We start from the raw sequence: 13,316 nt of genomic DNA, 5'->3' as shown, positions 1-13,316 counted from the left end.
GGAGGGTGAAAAAGGCAGGAGAGGAGCTGAGTCCAGCAGGACAAGGAGCTGAATCTGGAAGGTGGTGATGGTGTCATTACTGTGGACAGCTGCTGTCACTGCCGGTACTGAGCAGCACAGGAAGACATCAGTTAATTACGCCACAGTGATCAAACTCACAGTCATTAGCTAGCAAGAGCCTGGGGTCACTAGTGGGCTAGGAGGCAAGGCACTTCAGGGGACAACCTAAAGGGACCAGAAATACAACTTCCTCATCCCTTGAGTCACCAGACTTTTGAGTCACCCAAAGTCTATTAGCTCCCAGACTGAGACACGATAAATCAATTTTCTAGTTTTCTTCCTCACCCAGCAGATGCATCTTTCCTGCCATTATCTCATTTACGGCTCACCTGGCTTTAAAAGAAGGAAGTGGTGCTGTGGAGTGTTAAGATGCTTTTGTATTGTTTGGTCAGTAATTAGTTGAATCATCACAGCACCAAGGGCTTTGAGTGGGCAAATCTGCCCGAAGAACATGATTGGCTGAGAAATGTCAACACCAGGATTTCAGTTAGACCTCAGCCCACGCCTTGAGTGGCCACTAGTAACTGAGTCACACTCTGGTCCCATTGAGCATCTGCAGAAGCAGAGATCAATACCCTGGGGAGACAGCACTCAGCACACAGCCTCTGTCTCCTGGAAGCAGTGGGCCTGGGGACTCAGGAGAGGGCAACAGCCCCCCAGCCAGTGCCTGATACCATCACTGGGAAATGTCACATCCAGAGTGGAAGAGAGGGAAAAATGCCCACGAAGAGAAATTGGAAGCCGGGTGGAGGAGGCTGGGGTTGTGGGAAGCGGGTGGGAGCTGCAGGTGGGTGGGGGCGGCAGGGAGCCAGGGAGACACCAGCAGGGAAGAGTGGGAAGTGAGCTCAGGGCGACTGCACGCTGCTTTCCTACAAGGCCCTGGCTGTGTCCAGGCTCCCTCACTGAGGAGGTGACCAGAATGGACACAATGAGTATGATGCAACCCTGGCTTTGGGAGCTCCGGGCCCCTTTTAGGCAAGCCTACATGCAGATACAGCAGCTTCTTGGCTACTCCTGAGTGCACAAGTGGTGTGGGGGCAAACGCAAACACACTGGAAAAATCAGGCACTCACCCTGCCTGCTGAAAATAGGGAAGAGGCCGGGCACGGTGGCTCATGCCTGTAATCCCAGCACTTTGGGAGGCTGAGGCTGGCAGATCACCTGAGGTCAGGAGCTCGAGACCAGCCTGGCCAACATGGCGAAATGCTGTCTCTACTAAAAATACAAAAATTAGCTGGGGTGGTGGTACATGCCTGTAATCCCAGCTACTTGGGAGGCTGAGGCAGGAGAATTGCTTGAATCTGGGAGGTGGAGGTTGCAGTGAGCTGACATCATGCCGTTGCACTCCAGCCTGGGTGTCAAGAGCAAGACTCTGACAAAAAAAAAAAAAAAAAGAAAAGAAAATAGAGAAGAGACTTCCCACCGCCCCCTTGTCTTTCAGAGCTTCTTTCTCTGCTTTTTCCAAATACATATAAATCTTTAAAATGGCTAAAAAGCCTCTCTGCAGCCTCAAAACTCCACCTGGGAACTGTGTTTTTGAAATGGAAACATCCTTGAAGATAACCCTAGCTCCCACTCCCCAAGAGAGGGTGAAGAGGCTAACGTGGGTGGGCACCTTGCTCCAGTTTGCAAAACTAGCTCCCATCTTAAAGATGTGTGAGAAGGTTGCTTTTCTTCGGGTTAAAGCCAACACAAGTGGTCTCCTGGTTATGATGCTAGAGTGAGGATGTACACTGCGATCAAAGGCGCCATCAGGTCCTCTCACTGGTGAGGACTGGTGATGGTTTGTGCTGAGAACTGTGTGGAATGGGCTGGGCCTGCCGGGCTGCAGAAGGGTTGAGAGGCCTTCCTGTCTTTGCAATCTCTCAGCGGATTGCCCAGAGCACGTGCCGTATTATGGTTTGATGCTTGTTCAAGAATAAAACTGTCTTCTTTCTCTGCTACCCTTATGGAGAGATTTTCTGGGTAATGAAAAGATTTAGGGTTTTTAAAAAAATTATATTTCTCCAACAGTAGCAACTGCTCTGGTGGGAGTAGCATCACTCAGACGTGGGTGTCTGACCCTGTGTGGGCACCAGTCGTCAGGATTATCACATTACTTAGATATGTATGGACGGAATACTAGGTATGAACCCCTTGAGCTTTCAACTCGCGACAATACCAAAGTTTAAAGTTTACAAATGCAATATAGACACCGGCTAAGGATTAAAGCAAACCAACAAAATATGTCACTGGTGACACTTTTATGGGAAACCGTCAGTGTCTGTAGCCCAAGCACACACGAATGGCCCCAGGGCCGGCCCTCGGGAGTGAGGGGGCGGAGGGTGCGTGCCAGGGTCGTTTCCTCTCCCGTCTCCCACCTCAGCCCCTTGGAAACTTCCTTCCTACCACATGCTTGTGCCATCTTGGGACTTGTCTGGGCTTGAACAATATCTACAGGGAGTCTTTTCTGATTGCCCCTCATCTGGAAAGCTGTGACTATAAATACAAATGCAAAGGCAGGCAATGCACAGCTGCCTGACCCCTCAGATGAGCTGTGATAAAATACGATTCCTGAGAAAGCTCAGGCCCTGAGGGCATGGCTGGGAGTCTTGGGGTTGATGGGCAAATTGAGAGGGCTTCCTCCTGGGGTCCCACCGCAGCCACTTCACAAAGGCCCCTCTAAGAGTCTGCCTGGGTTTTCTCTGAAGTACAGGATCGCTGCTGCATTTGGAGCTTCTTTCTGCTGCTTAATTTTCTCCATATAAAGATGCATGGGAAACAATCTAGGTGAAATATTAGTTGAGGTTGTGACATTAAATAATTCAAACAAATCTGTTGGAACTTTAAATTCTGAGTCTTGAGAGGACATGTTTCACAGCTGAAACTTCTACCTTTTTTTTTCCCTGTGAATAATTAAGACCAAACAGGATTGGAGATAAGGGCCCCCCAGGTCACTGTTCCTCCGCAAGGTTGTGATCCTGCTAAAATTTCTACATAGGTGAAACCTTCACTAGTCCACTTTGGACCCCATTTGTTTGAAGTCTGTGTTTCTGGGTGGCCACTGTCAAGCTTTTGTTCTGATAAACTCGATATACTAATACTTATTTATATTTTCTGAATCTCATTATTTAGGGTTGACAAAGTAAATACAAGTTAATAGGAATAAATAAAGAGAAACAATTCCAGAGGCAGGATATACAAACATGAACTAGAGAATAATTCCAAGCAGGTATAAAGGATAATTGGTTTCAGCGGGGCTGGAAACCATGCTATGTATTTTACTAAAGGCTACTAAAGTTGCTAAACTAAAGGTTTACTGAAAATAGACAACTTGATTCTCCTCTTCATCCCATTGTCTTCAGACTAGGAAACTAGGAGATGCTCAGCCAGCCAAGGATCTGCCATGGGTCTCTACCTGGCCACCCTGGGAGGTCTCTAAGCTGGCCTCATCTAAGAGTTCTCTATCCTGGCCACACTGGAGAGGTCTCTATCCTGGCCACACCAGAGATGTCTATATCCTGGCCACCCTAGTCCTCCACTGTCCCCTGCAGCCACAGGTCCCTGGATGGACTTGGCTGAGTCAGCTCTTCCCCTTTTCTCAGAATAACTATAGAATGTGTCAAGAAAGCCACTTCCTGATGTAAGGAAGAACTGTCTGGACTGTCTAGAGCCTGGGCTCTAGAACTGGATATCCTTTGGCCCAGAGATCCCAGTTTCCCAGGGTATAACACTCAGAGAGGAATGCTTTCTGGGATCCCCCAGCTGCCGCATGACACAGGACACTTGCAGCTGAGACTCCACCCTCCCTGCAGCTTCCCTGAGCCTGGAGGACCTTGCTGCCTGACTGTGAGTAATGAAGTGGTTCTGCTCGACTTGTGTGTGTTCTGTGTTGCAGAACTCGACCTGCGAATGCAGGTGGTGGAGGCTCGACAGCTGCGGCACCGGGTCTGCTCTGAGTCCCCACCAGAGCTCAGCACACCTGCAGCTCCAAAGTCCTCTCGGGACACAGAAACTGCAGGGGCCAAGCCAGTCACTCCCTGATCTGAATGAAAGGACACTTCCTTGTGTCAGGGCCTTGCTTGCTGTTACATAAAAGGAGTTCTATGCCTCAGGAATTGTGGGCCCCAATGGGTGACGCGGCCATAGGCAGTCTTCACGCAGGCCTTCTCAGGGCCTTTCATGCCCGGCTATGCTCAGGGGCAAGGGTACTTCTTTCAGAGACTAAGTGGGCCCTCAAGGAAGTTGGTGCAGGAGAAACTTCCACCCAGGGTTGAGGAAGCTTCCAGATGACACTACAGTAAAAAGTCAGCTGAGGACACTGAGTCCGGAGAGATGCTGAATTCAGAAACTGCACGCTTCTGCCCCGTGGACACTAGCCCAATTTTAGAACCCAAACCCCTGTGATTCCCCATATTGCCATGCTAAGGAAGGCTCTTTTTGAAATTCAGGTGCTCATTTTCGGCAGATCATTTCTCTGGGTGCGGAAGCAAAGTGACAGGATGTTGGAGGAGCCCCTCACCTTTCATGCACGCGAAGGTTTGGCCCTGTGAGAACAGCCACGGGACAGATTTCCTGCTGAATGAGGGCTGAGAAAAGCCCGGGGCCTACTGCACACTTCTCCTCGTTGCCCTCTCCTGAGCCAGTGCTGGTCTAGTGACTGCCACAGGGTAGACTAAGGCCTTGGGAGAGGAGTCTGCAGCCCTGTGGCTGAAGAGCTGGGTGATGCTCCATCTCAGGTCGTCCTGTGCACCGAAGGGCCAGGGCGCTGGAGAAGCCCTAGACCCTGCAGAGCAGCTTCTGCCTGCCCCGCCCACCTCACCTGCCCCTTGAGAACCCCAGCCATGCACCACCTGCGTCCTCGCTGCTTCCAGGCCTTTCCTGACAAGGCTCAGCTTTCGCTTAGCCTCCCTCCTGACAGCCCAGAGCCCACAGGCCCGAAGGGAAGCTCCACAGGGCATTCCCTTCCCCAGCTCTCCCAGGAGGAGGGAGGAGGGGCTGTGTACCAGGTATCACCATGCCCAAGGAGCTGGACCTACATTCATCCAGGCTCCAGAAGATGTGTCTGAGACCAGCCTTGGCAAAACTGTGGTTCTGGTCTCCATTCAGAGCAGCCCCACTTCCCCTTCTCTGGGTTTTGTGCCTCAAGAGTCATCAGTTACAGAACAGCTCCCCATCCTGTGATTACACTGCTGGAGTCAAGGCTCTATCAGAGACATTAATAGCCTGTGTCTTTCATTGCCTTAAAGAACCTAGTGGTCATGATGTTCTCAGAAGAAACAATATTGCCTCTCCCCCAGTAACATGAACTTGCTCAAATTGAAATCAACTGACTTAACAGAATCATCATTTAAATGCAGCGAGCGGAACTCAGGGTACTTAAATCTTGTGATGAATTATTTCATAAGTTAATGTCTACAATGTTAGTGATTCTACTAATTTAACAGGTGTTAAGTATTATGAGCAGAGTTCCTTAGTGCCTATATAAAGCCTGCTAAGGGGCTGGGCATGGTGGCTCACACCATGACACATGCTAGACCATGTAATCCTGACACTTTGGGAGGCTGAGGTGGGAGGATTACTTGAGGTCAAGAGTTCGAGACCAGACTGGTCAGCATGGTGAAGCCCCATCTCTACTAAAAATACAAAAATTATCTGGGTGTGGTGGTGGGCGCCTGTGATCCCAGCTACTCAGGAAGGTGAGGCAGGAGAATGGCTTGAACCCAGGAGGCGGAGGTTGCAGTGAGCCGAGATTGCTCCACTAAACTCCAGCCTGGGTAACAGAGCAAGACTCTTTCTAAAAAAAAAAATAATAATACAGCCCGCTAAGGGTTTCACATAGCTGACAGATTATTTCCTCCTCTTGTAAAATATATAATACTTGATCAAGTATAAAATATATATTTTCATAAAAAGGAATGAAGCACCCATATGTGCTACAGCGTGGATGGACCTCAGAAGCATTTTGCTCGGTGAAAGGAGCTCGTGACAAAAGGCCAGATGTCCTTCTGTGAGTCCATTTACATGAAATGTCCAGAATAGACAAATCCACTGAGACAGAAGGAAGACTGGTGGTTGTCAGAGGCCGGGGACAAGGGAGACTGCGGAGTAACTGCTTCATGGGTATGGGATTTTTTGGGAGGGTGAAGTGTTTTGGAATTAGAGAGAGGTGGTGATTACACAACACTGTAAATGTACTGTCACTGAATTGTACACCTTAAAAGTTAATTTTTTGGCTGGGTACGGTGGCTCACGCCTGTAATGTCAACACTTTGGGAGGCCGAGGTGGGGGAATCACCTGAGGTCTGGAGTTTGAGGCTAGCCTGGCCAGCAAGGTGAAGCCCCGTCTCTACTAAAAATACAAAAATTAGCCAGGTGTGGTGGTGCACGCCTGTAACCCCAGCTACTCAGGAGGCTGAGGCAGGAGAATCACCTGAACCCGGGAGGTGGAGGTTGCAGTGAGCTGAGATTGCGCCATTGCACTCCAGCCTGGGCCACAGATGGAGACTCCGTCTCAAAAAAAAAAAAAATAAAAATAAAAAAATAAATAAATTTTTTGAAAGACTAAAGATTATTTTCTCCTAAATTCCATAAAATATTACTTTTTTCAAATTATAAAATACATATAAAAAATTTACCCTTTTATCCATTTTCAAGGTATTAAGTATATTTACATTGTTGTATAACTGTCACCACCGTCCATCTCCAGAACTCCTTTCATCATGCAAAGTACAGTCTCTGTACCCATTCAACACTAATTCCCCATCCCCCTTACCCCAGCCCCTGGTGACTACTATTCTAGTTTCTGTCTCTATTAATTTGACTAAGAACCTCAGATTAAATGGAACCATATGGTATGTGTCCAGAGTGACTGGTTTATTTCACTTAGCAGTGTTCTCCAGGTTCATCCATGGTCTAGCATGTGTCAGCATTTCTTTCCTTTTTAGGAGTGAATAATATTCCATGTTGCGTACATGCTGCATTTTTTTATCCATTCATCTGTCGATGGACACTTGGGTTATTTCCACCTTTTGGTTATTACAAATAACGCTGCTATGGATACGGGGATGCAAATATCTTTTTCAGTCCTTGTTTTCAATTTTTTGGGGTGTATACCAAGAAGTGGAATTGCTGGATCATATGGAAACTCAATTTTTAATTTTTGGGGAATGGCCATACTAAGACGGTTAATTTTCTGTTATGTGAATTCACTTCCACAAAAAATATTGTGATGATGTATCTCCATTAAGTAGGCTTGTGCAATTTCATAGTTTGAAAGTATTAAAAGCTGTAATTTCTCTAAAGTGACTTGGTGTGGAGGCAAAAAAGACTCCACGTGAAGAAATGACAAGACAGAAGTCTGTCCAGCCACCGTTACCTGACTCTCAGAGGACGCCCGGCCTCTCCGCTTGGAATGATGGGAGGCCATCATGTGAGCCCGGATGCTTTCCTCATCAGAGGTGTCCACGTCGGCCAAGTACTGCAGGGGCAGCTGCTCATTCCTGATGACATTTGACCCTTCAGAGTGAGAGTGGGTTTGAATTACTTGGAGTGAAAAGCTGAAAGCTGATGGACGTGTTTAGTCCAATGAAGAAAAATGAGACTCAAAGGAAATGAAGACATAAGGGTGTTCATGTTACAGGGCTGAGGTTTCAAAGTCACAATAAGAATGGGGCAGATTCCACGACCACACACAAAGATCTTCAGGAAAAAAGAGGCCCTTGCCTGGCATTGTGGGTGGGGGTTAAGAGTGGACATACTTTGCAAATGTGCAAAGTAAATGTAATATGATTCCCGATTTCAAATTGCAGATAACACCAGATTCCATGATGAGATCATAAACATGTTGTTTCAAGCCACATTTTAGGTTTGTGATAATTTGCTATGTAGTCAACAGGTTCAGCCATCTCATTTAATCCCCATGACAATGGGATGAGTTAGACGTTATTAACCCCTTTTGTACAATGAGGAAACTGAGGTGCACAGAGGTTAAACAATTTGTTCTAACAGCGCAGCATATCTCATTGAATCTCAGACTTTGCAGATTAGATGTTGCACTATTGAGAGACAATGCTGCCAGTGAGACTCAAGCACACACCTTTCTTACCACATTCACTAAGACTTTCTTCCCACATTCACTGTAAGACACTCCCCATTTGAGAGGCTGAATGTGTGTGAGAACCAGTGAAACAGACTGGCAGAGTGGGGCTCCAAACTCAGAACCGCCTGACTCCGAGGCAGCTCTCCCAGCACGACAGTCTCTCCCAGCCTCTCCTCCAGACTGCCTCCTGTCCACGTGCTCAGGGGACTTGAGATCACAGAGGAAATAAAACTGCTGTCCAGGTCTGCATCCTGTGGCTTGGCCAAAGTAGATTCATTTATTCACTGTTTTTGGGAGAAAGTAGAGCCCTGCCTTCCTCCCAAAGCCTCTAAGCTCCCCGTCAGCATGAGATTACGGCCCCTTCAGTACAATGAAGAGGGAGGCTGGAGAGTAGACGGCTTTCCCACACGCAGCCACTCGCTGTGGCTGGGGGAAGCTGGCTGCTGCTGTGATCTTACTTGCTCCTGCTCCGATGGGACATCTGAACTCCTGGACCCATGGTATGTACACCCTCGGGGTACCAGAAAAGACAGAGCTTTGGGGATTTCATTTCAAAGCAAAACTGACGACAAAGTTAAGCTGAGCAGATTTAGGTTCTCAGTGCTTAAAGATCTCCTGATCAACAGCCTTGAACCGACTGTGGGCCAGCAGCGGCAATGCCCAGATGCCCATCCTGCCCAGACCAGGATGGTTGGCCGGTTGACCAGTGGTTCTAGTCATTTCAGGGAAGCCTGCATGTCCCACCCCAGGCCGGCAGCACGGAGCTGTGGGCTGGCCACCTCCTGTGCTGGAAGTTCTGAGAGTTACAGGGAAGTGCATATCCCGGTCCCGGGGACGGCAGGTGTCCACGGCGTTTGCTGGGACTGCACGTCCTGGACAATCACGCCAAAGGAAGGGGCCTTTCAAATCAGCCTGTGTGTCAGCACAGGTCAGGGTGGTGTGGTTGTTCCTCAGTGACCCGCTCCCCCATGCCGAGCCCATCAGGAAGACCCTGGCCAAGGGCACCTACCGAGTGCTGCAGAGGTCCCCAGGGCCATCCTGTGGGAGCCTCCAGGCAGGCAGAGCTCAGCCAGGGCGCTGTGTCCGGAAGGCAAGATGCTGGTTGGCTGCTCTTCCGGACGGGACTGGCACCCAGAGGCCCCATTGTCAGCCTCCTCCAGGCCCTCAGCCTTGTGGGGGGCTGCCTTCTCCGAGCAGGACTCATCTGTGAGGGACTAAGCACATGGGGCTGTCAGCCTCCTCTGCAGGGTTTACTAGGAGGGGCTGCTGCCTGGAATGTGGGTCTTTCAATCTAAGCCCTGAGGCTTTCCGGGCACTTGACTGACCCAGCACTAGACACCCATCTGCGCTGGCCCCTGCTACTCAGTTCTCTTTAATTTCGAAGACTGTACCTAAAGCATATATTGCCTATTTGTTGCCTACTGACTGCCTGTTGCATGTGTCTGTGCAATGTTGGGGCTCCCAACGACACCCTGGACCAGGCATGACACGAGGGGATCAAAACTCTCCTGACACAGCCTCAGGGGCTCAGACTCACCCAGAGACCAAAGCTCTGAGGACGTGGGCAGGGAAATTAATATTTTTGGGAGAAGGGTTCACTGTTACTAACTATGTACACCTTAATCTTTGAAGATCAGAACAGTGGGTTGGGGCTTCCTGGCACCTCCTTGGCTGTAATCCGGACATCCCTCCAGCAGAGGGGTCTCTGTGTTATGTCATTGTCCCCAAGGAAAGGAGGTGCTGAGGGCTTCAGGAAGCAATATGCCACAGTGCCCTTCCAGTTGGACTGTGAGCGAGGGGTGGAGGCCAGAGGAAATGCACACTTAGGCCAGCCTCCAGTAAGAGCAGGACCTGTGGCCCAGAAACCAATTGGCTGCTGGCTTCCAGGACCCACCCTGCTTCCTCCTCCTCCTGGAGGGGTCTTCAGACCAGCCTGGGTGGACCCAGTCCCGCCCCACCTCTGGCTCAGCACTGCCTGTGCCCAGGGGTTGCTGGGAATGGAGTTCAGGAGTTCACTATGAAGCCGGCCTTGGGCCCGGGCCTGGGCCTGGCTCTGTGCCCATAGCTACCTTCACTGCCTGCCTGTGAGTCTCATGTCTTCCAGGTAGAGCATCTATGATGATTAGTAATGAGTGTCAACTTGATTGGATTGAGGGATGCAATATTGATCCTGGGTGTGTCTGTGAGGGTGTTGCCAAAGGAGATTAACATTTGAGTCAGTGGGCTGGGGGAGGCACACCAAGCCTTAATCAAGTGGGCACCATCTAATCAGCTACCAGTGAATATAAAGCAGACAGAAAAACATGAAGTGACAAGACAGGCCTAGCCTCCCAGCCTACATCTTTCTTCTGTGCTGGATGTTTCCTGCCCTCGAACATCAGACTCCAAGTTCTTCAGTTTTGGAACTCCGACTGGCTTCCTTGCTCCTCAGCTTGAAGACAGCCTATTGTGGGACCTCGTGATCATATAAGTTAATACTTAATAAACTCCCCTTTATATATATATGTATTCTATTAGTTCTGTCCCTCTAAGAAAACCCTAATACAGTGTCCTTGAAATGATCCTGTAGAGCGGAAATAATCAACTGGACACTAGCCCTAGTAACCGACACCTTACTAGCCCTATTACTACTAATAATCACATTTTGGTTCCCACAACTTAATATTTCTATAGAAAAATCCAGCCCCTATGAATGAGGATTTGACCCAATAGCCTCAGCCTGCCTCCCTTTTTCCACAAAATTCTTCCTAGTAGCCATCATATTCCTCCTGTTCGACTTAGAGATTGCTCTACTACTACCCCTGCCATGAGCCCTTCAAACAACCCACCTGACACTAATAATCAGCACAGCCCTTATACTAATTACTATTTTAATTCTAGGCCGAACCGTATTACTTACCCGAGGCCTTCAAATACTGCTCCTAGTAATAGCCTCTTGATGACTTCTAGCAAATCTTACTAATCTTGCTTTACCCGCTGTCAGTAATCTAGTAGGAGAACTCTTTGTGACTATGGCCTCATTCTCCAGATCAAATATCACTATTATGCTTATGGGACTTAATATACTAATTACAGCCCTTTACTCCCTATATATGCTAATCATGACACAACGAGGGACACCTGTATATTAACAGTATTAAACCTTCTTTACACGAGAAAATACATTAATACTTATACATCTTGCACCCATCTTCCTATTATCCTTCAACCCTAAAATTATTATGGGGTTTGCATGCTGTAGCTATAGTTTAACCAAAACATTAGATTGTGGATCTAACAATAGAAGCCTGCAACTTCTTATCTACTGAGAAAGGATGCAAGAACTGCTAACTCATGCCCCTGTGTCTAACAACATGGCTTTCTCAGCTTTTAAAGGATTAGAGTTATCTGTGGGTCTTAGGAACCAAAAACATTGGTGCAACTCCAAATAAAAATAACAAACATGAATTATTCTGCTGCTATAACAGCCCTAATCCCCTTAATCTTACCAATTACTGTTACCTTAGCCAACCCCTGCAAAAAAGGTTCATACCCAAATTACGTAAAAACATCTATCGCATGTGCCTTCATCATTAGGGTCATCCCTACAACGATGTTTATATACACAGACCAAGAAGCCATTGTCTCACACTGACAATCCAGACTCTCAAACCCTCACTAAGCTTCAAACTAGACCACTTCTCCACAATATTTATCCCAGCAGCACTATTCATTATCCAATCTATTGTAGAATTCTCAATATGATATATAAACTCAGACCCTAACATTAATCAATTTTTCAAATACTTATTTTCCTCATCACAGTATTAATTCTGGTTACCGCCTCTTTCAGCTCTTTATCGGATGAGAAGGTGCAGGAATCATGTCTTTCTTACTAATCAGCTGATGGTACGGCCGAGCAGATGCTAATACAGCAGCCCTTAAGCAGTCCAGTACAACCGCATCGATGATATTGGCTTTGTTTTAGCTATAGCATGGTTCCTCCTGTCCTCCAACACTGAGGATGTCAACACATATTTATTCTAGACCCCACCCCCAACCCCTTCCATTAATTAGCTTTCTCTTAGCAGCAGCAGGAAAGTCAGCTCAATTTGGCCTCCATCTCTGACTCCCATCCACCATAGAAGGCCCAACCCCAGTCTCAGCCCTACTCCACTCCAGCACTATAGTTGTAGCAAGTGTTTGAAGGCCCAACACCAGTCTCAGCCCTACCCCATTCCAGCACTATAGTTGTAGCAGGTGTTTCAAGGTCCAAGCCCAGTCTCAGCCCTGCTCCGCTCCAGCACTATAGTTGTAGCTGGAGTTTTCCTGCTCATCCGCTTCTACCCTTCAATAGAAAATAATCTATCAATCCAAAACTTTACAATATGTCTGGGGGCCGTTACTACCATATTCACAGCAACCTATGCTGTAACACAAAATGATATCAAAAAAATAGTAGCATTCCCCAACTCAAGTCAGCTGGGCCTTATAATGCTCACAATTGGCATTAATCAGCCACACCTAGCATTCCTTCACATCTGCACCCACGCCTTTTTTAAAGCTATATTATTATAGGTTCAGGGTCCATCATCCATAACATCAATGATGGATGAACAAGATATCTGAAAAATAGGAGGGCTATTCAAGACTCTACCCCTCACCTCCTCCTCCCTTGTTATCGGCAGCCTTGCACTTACAGGCATGCCTTTCCTCACAGGCTTTTACTCCAAAGACCTCATCATCGAAACCGCAAGCCCATCATACACCAACGCCTGCGCCCTTTTGATTACTCTTATTGCCACCTCCTTAACAGCTGTCTGTGGTACCCATATTATTTTCTTTGCTCTAATAGGACAACCTCGCTTCACGACTCTGGTTACTATCAACAAAAATAACCCCTTCCTAATTAACTCAATTAAGCATCTAACAATCGGCAGCATCTTTGCCGGATTCCTCATCACCAACAGTATTATTCCTGCTTCATTCCCCCAAACAACCATACCACTCCACCTGAAGCTCACAGCGTAGATGTAAACACCTTAGGCTTCTTGCTAGCAATGGAGCTTAATCTCATAACTAATAACCTTAAACTAAAATGCCCATTACAGATATTTAACTTCTCCAACATACTAGAATTTTATTCAGCCACAATTCACCATACAACCCCCAACTCAAGCCTATTCACAAGCCAAAA

At 47.7% G+C, this 13,316-nt stretch overlaps 1 protein-coding gene across 8 annotated transcripts in view; it reads right to left on the bottom strand.

Moving 5' to 3' along the window:
• Positions 1-13,316, bottom strand: part of MLPH (melanophilin) — a 65,340-nt gene that overhangs the window by 18,582 nt on the left and 33,442 nt on the right. For all 8 annotated transcript variants that reach the window (XR_008501086.2, XM_054478243.2, XM_054478241.2 and 5 more), the window contains 2 exons: positions 9,150-9,354; positions 7,418-7,557 (listed from right to left, as the gene is read on the bottom strand). Coding sequence is in view for 7 of the 8 variants with exons in the window: in XM_054478243.2 (XP_054334218.1) it covers positions 7,418-7,557; positions 9,150-9,354 (345 nt within the window). In the remaining variant the exon portion in view is untranslated. The remainder of the gene's footprint in view (positions 1-7,417; positions 7,558-9,149; positions 9,355-13,316) is intronic.

The sequence above is a fragment of the Pongo pygmaeus genome, chromosome 11, assembly GCF_028885625.2.
Source record: "Pongo pygmaeus isolate AG05252 chromosome 11, NHGRI_mPonPyg2-v2.0_pri, whole genome shotgun sequence".
NCBI lineage: Eukaryota > Metazoa > Chordata > Mammalia > Primates > Hominidae > Pongo > Pongo pygmaeus.
Note: the sequence above shows the minus strand (reverse complement) of the source record. Positions and strands in the feature narration are given on the sequence as shown.